At 46.7% G+C, this 11,193-nt stretch overlaps 1 protein-coding gene across 1 annotated transcript in view; it reads left to right on the top strand.

Moving 5' to 3' along the window:
• The first annotated feature begins 10,471 nt into the window (after window positions 1–10,471).
• LOC115142587 (alpha-1,6-mannosylglycoprotein 6-beta-N-acetylglucosaminyltransferase B-like) overlaps window positions 10,472–11,193 on the top strand; it is a 155,978-nt gene continuing 155,256 nt past the window's right edge. The window contains exon 1 of the mRNA XM_065001553.1: window positions 10,472–11,122. Within this exon, the coding sequence (XP_064857625.1) occupies window positions 11,055–11,122 (68 nt within the window). The 5' untranslated portion in view covers window positions 10,472–11,054. The remainder of the gene's footprint in view (window positions 11,123–11,193) is intronic.

Raw genomic sequence — 11,193 nt, 5'->3', positions numbered from 1 at the left:
TCGTTCTTTTAACGCAACGTAACGTAATCAACACTGCTAGCTAGCCAGCTAGCCCCCGAATAGCAGCACTGTTGAAACTATCACACTCAACGGAACGACTTGATTAGTGTAGTGCCAACAACGCAGCCACTGCCAGCTAGCATACAAAGTCAACAACGCAGCCACTGCCAGCTAGCCTACTTCAGCAGTACTGTATCATTTTAATCATTTTAGTCAATAAGATTCTTGCTACGTAAGCTTAACTTTCTGAACATTCGAGACGTGTAGTCCACTTGTCATTCCAATCTCCTTTGCATTAGCGTAGCCTCTTCTGTAGCCTGTCAACTATGTGTCTGTCTATCCCTGTTCTCTCCTCTCTGCACAGACCATACAAACGCTCCACACCGCGTGGCCGCGGCCACCCTAATCTGGTGGTCCCAGCGCGCACGACCCACGTGGAGTTCCAGGTCTCCGGTAGCCTCTGGAACTGCCGATCTGCGGCCAACAAGGCAGAGTTCATCTCAGCCTATGCCTCCCTCCAGTCCCTCGACTTCTTGGCACTGACGGAAACATGGATCACCACAGACAACACTGCTACTCCTACTGCTCTCTCTTCGTCTGCCCACGTGTTCTCGCACACCCCGAGAGCTTCTGGTCAGCGGGGTGGTGGCACCGGGATCCTCATCTCTCCCAAGTGGTCATTCTCTCTTTCCCCTTACCCATCTGTCTATCGCCTCCTTTGAATTCCATGCTGTCACAGTTACCAGCCCTTTCAAGCTTAGCATCCTAATCATTTATCGCCCTCCAGGTTCCCTCGGAGAGTTCATCAATGAGCTTGATGCCTTGATAAGCTCCTTTCCTGAGGACGGCTCACCTCTCACAGTTCTGGGCGACTTTAACCTCCCCACGTCTACCTTTGACTCATTCCTCTCTGCCTCCTTCTTTCCACTCCTCTCCTCTTTTGACCTCACCCTCTCACCTTCCCCCTACTCACAAGGCAGGCAATACGCTCGACCTCATCTTTACTAGATGCTGTTCTTCCACTAACCTCACTGCAACTCCCCAAGTCTCCGACCACTACCTTGTATCCTTTTCCCTCTCGCTCTCATCCAACACTTCCCACACTGCCCCTACTCGGATGGTATCGCGCCGTCCCAACCTTCGCTCTCTCTCCCCCGCTACTCTCTCCTCTTCCATCCTATCATCTCTTCCCTCTGCTCAAACCTTCTCCAACCTATCTCCTGATTCTGCCTCCTCAACCCTCCTCTCCTCCCTTTCTGCATCCTTTGACTCTCTATGTCCCCTATCCTCCAGGCCGGCTCGGTCCTCCCCTCCCGCTCCGTGGCTCGACGACTCATTGCGAGCTCACAGAACAGGGCTCCGGGCAGCCGAGCGGAAATGGAGGAAAACTCGCCTCCCTGCGGACCTGGCATCCTTTCACTCCCTCCTCTCTACATTTTCCTCTTCTGTCTCTGCTGCTAAAGCCACTTTCTACCACTCTAAATTCCAAGCATCTGCCTCTAACCCTAGGAAGCTCTTTGCCACCTTCTCCTCCCTCCTGAATCCTCCTCCCCCTCCCCCCTCCTCCCTCTCTGCAGATGACGTCGTCAACCATTTTGAAAAGAAGGTCGACGACATCCGATCCTCGTTTGCTAAGTCAAACGACACCGCTGGTTCTGCTCACACTGCCCTACCCTGTGCTCTGACCTCTTTCTCCCCTCTCTCCAGATGAAATCTCGCGTCTTGTGACGGCCGGCCGCCCAACAACCTGCCCGCTTGACCCTATCCCCTCCTCTCTTCTCCAGACCATTTCCGGAGACCTTCTCCCTTACCTCACCTCGCTCATCAACTCATCCCTGACCGCTGGCTACGTCCCTTCCGTCTTCAAGAGAGCGAGAGTTGCACCCCTCCTAAAAAAACCTACACTCGATCCCTCCGATGTCAACAACTACAGACCAGTATCCCTTCTTTCTTTTCTCTCCAAAACTCTTGAACGTGCCGTCCTTGGCCAGCTCTCCCGCTATCTCTCTCAGAATGACCTTCTTGATCCAAATCAGTCAGGTTTCAAGACTAGTCATTCAACTGAGACTGCTCTTCTCTGTATCACGGAGGCGCTCCGCACTGCTAAAGCTAACTCTCTCTCCTCTGCTCTCATCCTTCTAGACCTATCGGCTGCCATCACGGTTGACAACTCCATTGTGTCCTTCTCCCAGAGCGCTAAGAACCTTGGCGTGATCCTGGACAACACCCTGTCGTTCTCAACTAACATCAAGGCGGTGGCCCGTTCCTGTAGGTTCATGCTCTACAACATCCGCAGAGTACGACCCTGCCTCACACAGGAAGCGGCGCAGGTCCTAATCCAGGCACTTGTCATCTCCCGTCTGGATTACTGCAACTCGCTGTTGGCTGGGCTCCCTGCCTGTGCCATTAAACCCCTACAACTCATCCAGAACGCCGCAGCCCGTCTGGTGTTCAACCTTCCCAAGTTCTCTCACGTCACCCCGCTCCTCCGCTCTCTCCACTGGCTTCCAGTTGAAGCTCGCATCCGCTACAAGACCATGGTGCTTGCCTACGGAGCTGTGAGGGGAACGGCACCTCAGTACCTCCAGGCTCTGATCAGGCCCTACACCCAAACAAGGGCACTGCGTTCATCCACCTCTGGCCTGCTCGCCTCCCTACCACTGAGGAAGTACAGTTCCCGCGCAGCCCAGTCAAAACTGTTCGCTGCTCTGGCCCCCAATGGTGGAACAAACTCCCTCACGACGCCAGGACAGCGGAGTCAATCACCACCTTCCGGAGACACCTGAAACCCCACCTCTTTCAGGAATACCTAGGATAGGATAAAGTAATCCTTCTCACCCCCCCTTAAAAGATTTAGATGCACTATTGTAAAGTGGCTGTTCCACTGGATGTCTTAAGGTGAACGCACCAATTTGTAAGTCGCTCTGGATAAGAGCGTCTGCTAAATGACTTAAATGTAAATGTAAATGTAATGTTCAAATGTTCATAAATGACCAGCATGGTCCAATAATAATAAGGCAGAACAGTTGAAACTGGAGCAGCAGCACGGCCAGGTGGACTGGGGACAGCAAGGAGTCATCATGTCAGGTAGTCCTGAGGCATGGTCCTAGGTCTCAGGTCCTCCGAGAGAGAGAAAGAAAGAGAGAACGAGATAAGGATAAGAGCGTTAAGGATAAGCTCTGGATAAGAGCGTCTGCTAAATGACTTAAATGTAAATGTATAATATTGCTTTCATCCTCTGTTCAAATCAGAATCAAAGCTTACTTGAAGTTCTCAGTGTGTCAACTAGCTTAGATCCCAAGCCAAACATGGACATAAGGATCATGTGTGTACTCTGTCTACAAATGCTACACTAGATTAGATTACAATCTGCTTCTCATAACTCCACTCTCCTGTATGGTGTCTATTTACAGGACTAACATACCACGGAAAAAGACTTTCAGCAGTGAAAGCACATTCCTAGCTGAAGAGTTCCTCAAGGTGCCATTGTGAATTAAATTAAATCTGTAACATTGGCAGTAGAGTATGTGATCACTGTGCATGATTCAAAACAGAGTATCCCCAGCCAACAACATCAACCTTACCTCAACTGTCAACTTTGGCTGGCAAAACAACGGATTTAAAATGACGTTCTACATGGCCTGTGTTCTTGCTCTTTGTTAAAATCAAACCAAATCAAATCAAATGTTATTTGTCACATACACATGGTTAGCAGATGTTAATGCGAGTGTAGCGAAATGCTTGTGCTTCTAGTTCCGACAATGCAGTGATAACCAACAAGTAATCTAACTAACAATTCCAAAACTACTGTCTTATACACAGTGTAAGGGGATAAGGAATATGTACATAAGGATATATGAATGAGTGATGGTACAGAGCAGCATACAGTAGATGGTATCGAGTACAGTATATACATATGAGATGAGTATGTAGACAAAGTAAACAAAGTGGCATAGTTAAAGTGGCTAGTGATACATGTATTACATAAGGATGCAGTCGATGATGTAGAGTACAGTATATACGTATGCATATGAGATGAATAATGTAGGGTAAGTAACATTATATAAGGTAGCATTGTTTAAAGTGGCTAGTGATATATTTACATCATTTCCCATCAATTCCCATTATTAAAGTGGCTGGAGTTGGGTCAGTGTCAATGACAGTGTGTTGGCAGCAGCCACTCAATGTTAGTGGTGGCTGTTTAACAGTCTGATGGCCTTGAGATAGAAGCTGTTTTTCAGTCTCTCGGTCCCAGCTTTGATGCACCTGTACTGACCTCGCCTTCTGGATGATAGCGGGGTGAACAGGCAGTGGTTCGGGTGGTTGATGTCCTTGATGATCTTTATGGCCTTCCTGTAACATCGGGTGGTGTAGGTGTCCTGGAGGGCAGGTAGTTTGCCCCCGGTGATGCGTTGTGCAGACCTCACTACCCTCTGGAGAGCCTTACGGTTGAGGGCGGAGCAGTTGCCGTACCAGGCGGTGATACAGCCCGCCAGGATGCTCTCGATTGTGCATCTGTAGAAGTTTGTGAGTGCTTTTGGTGACAAGCCGAATTTCTTCAGCCTCCTGAGGTTGAAGAGGCGCTGCTGCGCCTTCTTCACGACGCTGTCAGTGTGAGTGGACCAATTCAGTTTGTCTGTGATGTGTATGCCGAGGAACTTAAAACTTGCTACCCTCTCCACTACTGTTCCATCGATGTGGATAGTGGGGTGTTCCCTCTGCTGTTTCCTGAAGTCCACAATCATCTCCTTAGTTTTGTTGACGTTGAGTGTGAGGTTATTTTCCTGACACCACACTCCGAGGGCCCTCACCTCCTCCCTGTAGGCCGTCTCGTCGTTGTTGGTAATCAAGCCTACCACTGTTGTGTCGTCCGCAAACTTGATGATTGAGTTGGAGGCGTGCGTGGCCACGCAGTCGTGGGTGAACAGGGAGTACAGGAGAGGGCTCAGAACGCACCCTTGTGGGGCCCCGTGTTGAGGATCAGCGGGGAGGAGATGTTGTTGCCTACCCTCACCACCTGGGGGCGGCCCGTCAGGAAGTCCAGTACCCAGTTGCACAGGGCGGGGTCGAGACCCAGGGTCTCGAGCTTGATGACGAGCTTGGAGGGTACTATGGTGTTGAATGCCGAGCTGTAGTCGATGAACAGCATTCTCACATAGGTATTCCTCTTGTCCAGGTGGGTTAGGGCAGTGTGCAGTGTGGTTGAGATTGCATCGTCTGTGGACCTATTTGGGCGGTAAGCAAATTGGAGTGGGTCTAGGGTGTCAGGTAGGGTGGAGGTGATATGGTCCTTGACTAGTCTCTCAAAGCACTTCATGATGACGGAAGTGAGTGCTACGGGGCGGTAGTCGTTTAGCTCAGTTACCTTACCTTTCTTGGGAACAGGAACAATGGTGGCCCTCTTGAAGCATGTGGGAACAGCAGACTGGTATAGGGATTGATTGAATATGTCCGTAAACACACCGGCCAGCTGGTCTGTCATGCTCTGAGGGCGCGGCTGGGGATGCCGTCTGGGCCTGCAGCCTTGCGAGGGTTAACACGTTTAAATGTCTTACTCACCTCGGCTGCAGTGAAGGAGACACCGCATGTTTTCGTTGCAGGCCGTGTCAGTGGCACGAGAAGCGAGGAAGCCTTTGACACAAATCAATTTGCTCTCCCTTTTCACCACACAAACAGCTTCTCCTTTTCCACACAGGGTTATCAGCCCTGTCCAGAAGCCTACAATCTAGCCATCTGCACGTTAGTGATTTACCATCCACCACCAGACAAATATTATTTCATAGGCTTTGTTTCCCTGGGTAATAGAACACAGACGACTTGTGTCGTCAGAAATCAGGGGCCTCAATTTTGATCTACGTATGACTTACGTAGAAAATAAGTAGTTATTTATAAAACCTTACTTTGACGTGAAATGATCTAATCTCTACGCAAAGTCTAGACTTGACATGAGTGATTTTCCTGCTGGTTATGTAGGGTTATTGCAGTTTGGGACGCATATACAGTGAGGAGAACAAGTATTTGATACACTGCCGATTTTGCAGGTTTTCCTACTTACATAGCATGTAGAGGTCTGTAATTTTTATCATAGGTACACTTCAACCGCGAGAGACGGAATCTAAAACAAAAATCCAGAAAATCACATTGTATTATTTTTAAGTAATTCATTTGCATTTTATTGCATGACATAAGTATTTGATCACCTACCATCCAGTAAGAATTCCGGCTCTCACAGACCTGTTAGTTTTTCTTGAAGAATCCCTCCTGTTCTCCACTCAATACCTGTATTAACTGCACCTATTTGAACTCATTACCTGTATAAAAGGCACCTGTCCACACACTCAATCAAACAGACTCCAACCTCTCCACAATGGCCAAGACCAGAGAGCTGTGTAAGGACATCAGGAATACAATTGTAGACCTGCACAAGGCTGGGATGGGCTACAGGACAATAGGCAAGCAGCTTGGTGAGAAGGCAACAACTGTTGGCACAATTATTAGAAAATGGAAGAAGTTCAAGATGACGGTCAATCACCCTCGGTCTGGGGCTCCATGCAAGATCTCACCTCGTGGGGCATCAATGATCATGAGGAAATTGAGGGATCAGCCCAGAACTACACGGCAGGACCTGGTCAATGACCTGAAGAGAGCTGGGACCACAGTCTCAAAGAAAACCATTAGTAACACACTACGCCATCATGGATTAAAATCCTGCAACGCACGCAAGGTCCCCCTGCTCAAGCCAGCGCATGTCCAGGCCCGTCTGAAGTTTGCCAATTACCATCTGGATGATCCAGAGGAGGAATGGGAGAAGGTCATGTGGTCTGATGAGACAAAAATAGAGCTTTTTGGTCTAAACTCCACTCGCCGTGTTTGGAGGAAGAAGAAGGATGAGTACAACCCCAAGAACACCATCCCAACCGTGAAGCATGGAGGTGGAAACATCATTCTTTGGGGATGCTTTTCTGCAAAGGGGACAGGACGACTACACCGTATTGAGGGGAGGATGGATGGGTCCATGTATCGCAAGATCTTGGCCAACAACCTTCCCTCAGTAAGAGCATTGAAGATGGGTCGTGGCTGGGTCTTCCAGCATGACAACGACCCAAAACACACAGCCAGGGCAACTAAGGAGTGGCTTTGTAAGAAGCATCTCAAGGTCCTGGAGTTGTCTAGCCAGTCTCCAGACCTGAACCCAATAGAAAATCTTTGGAGGGAGCTGAAAGTCCGTATTGCCCAGCGACAGCCCCGAAACCTGAATGATCTGGAGAAGGTCTGTATGGTGGAGTGTGCCAAAATCCCTGCTGCAGTGTGTGCAAACCTGGTCAAGAACTACAGGAAATGTATGATTTCTGTAATTGCAAACAAAGGTTTCTGTACCAAATATTAAGTTCTGCTTTTTGATGTATCAAATACTTATGTCATGTAATAAAATGCAAAGGAATTACTTAAAAATCATACAATGTGATTTTCTGGATTTTTGTTTTAGATTCCGTCTCTCACAGTTGAAGTGTACCTATGATAAAATTACAGACCTCTACATGCTTTGTAAGTAGGAAAACCTGCAAAATCGGCAGTGTATCAAATACTTGTTCTCCCCACTGTACTTCCAAGCCTGTAGTGAACTTTGCGGCAGCTTTATGAACAATTTGTTAAGAATGATCCATTAAAGGTGTGAGGAATTAATTGCCAGACGCTAGGTGTTTTGAATTAAAAACAGGATGGATGTTCTATAAATAGTGTGTCAAATTAGAAAAAAGTAACCATGGCTGTTCTTGCGTTATTGGAAGACATTGAAAACCGTGATTATGGAAGGGAGAGAGTTTTCAAAGACCGGAAGGACTTTTTTTGCACATGATGATCCATGGCTTGTAAATCGCTATTGTCTCCCAAGAAATGTTCTGTTAGATTTGTACGTGGGTATATCACAGCCATCATTCAGCCGCATCCTGCCACAGGTGATCGAGGTGATTCCACACGTATTGTCCACGAGATACATTAGTTTCCCATTTTCAGCCGACGAACAGACGCGCGAGAAAGCCGAGTTTGTCCGCTCATTTAATTTCCCAGGGGTCATAAGTGCAGTTAACTGCACACATATTGCCTTACGCGCACCGTCTGTAGATTAACATGTATATGTCAACAGGAATAATTTCCATCCGTTGAATGTTCAAATAATTTGTGATGCCTGTATGCGACTACTCAATGTATGCTCCAAGTGGCCAGGGTCTACGCACCACTCGTTCATTCTGTGCCACATCAGAGTAGGCCTGCGTCTAGAAGCTGGTGAGAGTGGATGCGGGTGGCTTCTCGGTAAGTTATTAAAAAAATATATAATAGCTCATTAACCGTGCAAAAGAATGTAACACAACGACTAGGTGGTCGCAGAACAGCAGAGGAAATGCGCTACATTTGGCGCACGGCAGAACAAGGTCGGTTGTAAGAGCGCACCATCGGACTGCTGAAGGGCAGGTGCCGTCAATTTTAAGGTAATTTGAGATTTATAGATCACAGGTGCGTAAATGACAAATGGGCTTCTTAAAACCTGCGTAAGCAAGTGTCTTTTATGTCGGAATTGATCTTACGACTAAGTTCAAGTATAAATCTTTTTTATTTTTTTTTATATATAAATGAGGCCCCTGGTCATTTCTCTAGCTTTAAAAATAAAAGTAAAAAATGGCTTATTTTCTGTTACTGATGCTGGCACCATACTCCCTCCTGTCTCTGTCTACTGTTACAGTGTATTGGTATGGTTAATGGATGGCACCAGTTATGCTGATTTCAATGTTATACATCCCTCAAGCATAACACTCTGACAAGGACCAAGGATTTATACACTCTTGCACAGTCTGCAGCTATAATGATGGTTGCCATTGTGCGTTGAGTGAATGATAGCAGGTACTGAACATTGGGCTGGATCCACTATGGTGCAGAACTGTACACGGAGCAGGTTTAGCCATAACACTACGTGCCTCAGTAAACCACCAATGGTGTTAAGGGTTATTTGTGCCCACTGTGAGGAGTGGAGCTCCGTGCCACTGCAGAGCAAATGAGTATGTCTGTGACAGAATGATCTTTAGACTGCATTGATCTCTCTTCTCGTGTGTGTGTGTGTGTGTGTGTGTGTGTGTGTGTGTGTGTGTGTGTGTGTGTGTGTGTGTGTGTGTGTGTGTGTGTGTGTGTGTGTGTGTGTGTGTGTGTGTGTGTGTGTGTGTGTGCAAACATCCACAAGTAGTTGCAGGGGACATGGAAAGGATATAGTCTAATTATATTTTGTCATCCATTTGTGACAGGCTGGAAGCAACACATGGTCCGCCACAGGAGTATGCCGCCCAATATGGACAGTTATATTACCTTCCTGTGCATTTCGGTAGAGTGTAAAATCATCATAACAGGTATCCCTAATTCACAATAGTGTTTTTTCCACAACAGACTGAGGATAGACCAAGACAGAGTCCCTGAACCAGTGATCATGTACCTTAATTTGGAGGGCCAATGCGCTGCCTGTCAGTCAAAATGACACATCAGTATCTCTCTCTCATGCATGACTGGGCTGGAGATTTCTATTTTCTGTCATCTGCATTTGGGCCCCTACAGAACTGCTCTCACTGACTCGCTCTGTGCTGATTTCTGCTCCACTGCACCAGTGATTCAGAGAGCTGGAAAGTGTGAAGGGACTTGTGATGTGTCTGAATATGATTTTCTCTCCTTTTTGGTGTTGTTTTTTATACCCTGGCCCATTCCGGGCCCACAGGGAATGAGCAGAGTAGTCTTATAGCTTATTGTGTGTCAGATTAAATTCTGATGATAGTTTCACGTTCAGCGGTTTGAGCAGCTCAAAGATTTACTGTATCTTCCCTAGATGAAATGCCACAAATTCAGTGTCCGTTTACAAGTTTATAGTTAATCAAACCACTAACTTCTTACCTTAATAGAGGACAACTCAGTGTATTCAGGATGCATATATAAACACTATACCAATGAAGCAACATTGCAGTATAATATAAGGGAATGTCGTTATTATGAAGTGAATCTATGTTCGCCGTTCAAGTGACCGCTGGGTGTCACTGTTGCATCCGAATCGACGTAGAGTTTGGTCGCTGTCCATGGTCCTGAAATAGACAGCGACAGCTATAACGGAGGGTGAACATCTCCGCCGCTGGATGGGCTATCAGCGTGGCATTTATTTGAAGAGATATTGGAATATGAGTAGTTTACACAAATATTTGTTTGAAAGAGCTACCGGATAAATAGTTTTACAATATGCAATATTATACAATTACCAATGCAAGGAAGGCATGGTAACGAAATTGTCTATTTTTGCACAATAATTATCTAAGTCAGCAAAACTTTAATTGATATAAATGTCACTGGTGGCACAAGGTGTCTTGAACAAAAACCGTAGATGGCGCTATAACGAATCGTGTGCTTAAGGTAGCACCCTAACTATCAAACGCACCTCAATTTCTCAACCCTCCCGAACCAGACACCAAAAAGCACTCGCGTGGAAAGGAGGTTGAGTAAAGCCCTCAAAGGATACGGGAGGACAAACGCTCCTAGGCGCATTAGTTCATTGCTTTCTTCAGGGAGGAAAGGCACCCAGTAGACTTCGTTCTCTGAGTGTACATATTGGGAACAGGGATTTTGGAGACCAAGTTGCACTGATTCGGTCTAAATTTTCTTCCACATCTGCTTTGAGGAATGCTGCTCTAATACGCGACAGACCATATCGTTCCAGTTACCCGGACAATCTGCAGCGACTAAAATCGAGATTTTGCAAAGTAACCAAATGCAAATCTAAATCGTAGGATTAAAAACACAGACTTCGCTCAGATTTCAAGAAGTCAGAACTCTGGTTTAAGATACTGTTCGCGGATTCAATTAAACGAAAACTTATGGACAAAATCTTACATCTGACTATTTTCTCGGAGTTGAACCCCTAAAACGTTGAATCCCTAAAACGCAGGCGGCGTGCAGCAGTTTCAGCACCTAGTTGAGGCCCAGTTTGCGAGGTTAACGATGTCGGGGGTCGCTTGTTTGGTTGCGTGTTTTGGGAAATGATTACTGGCAACATCGACGGTAAAATAATGGTTAGAAGATGGCTTGTGACGTTCAAACCTTTCAGGTAAGAGACAAATAATGTGTAGCCTAATATTTCCACTCTAGGCTTTGGTATTCATTTATTACACCCGGCAC

This window comes from Oncorhynchus nerka, linkage group LG15, assembly GCF_034236695.1.
Source record: "Oncorhynchus nerka isolate Pitt River linkage group LG15, Oner_Uvic_2.0, whole genome shotgun sequence".
NCBI classification, from domain to species: domain Eukaryota; kingdom Metazoa; phylum Chordata; class Actinopteri; order Salmoniformes; family Salmonidae; genus Oncorhynchus; species Oncorhynchus nerka.
This window is presented reverse-complemented; position numbering and strand designations above follow the sequence as displayed.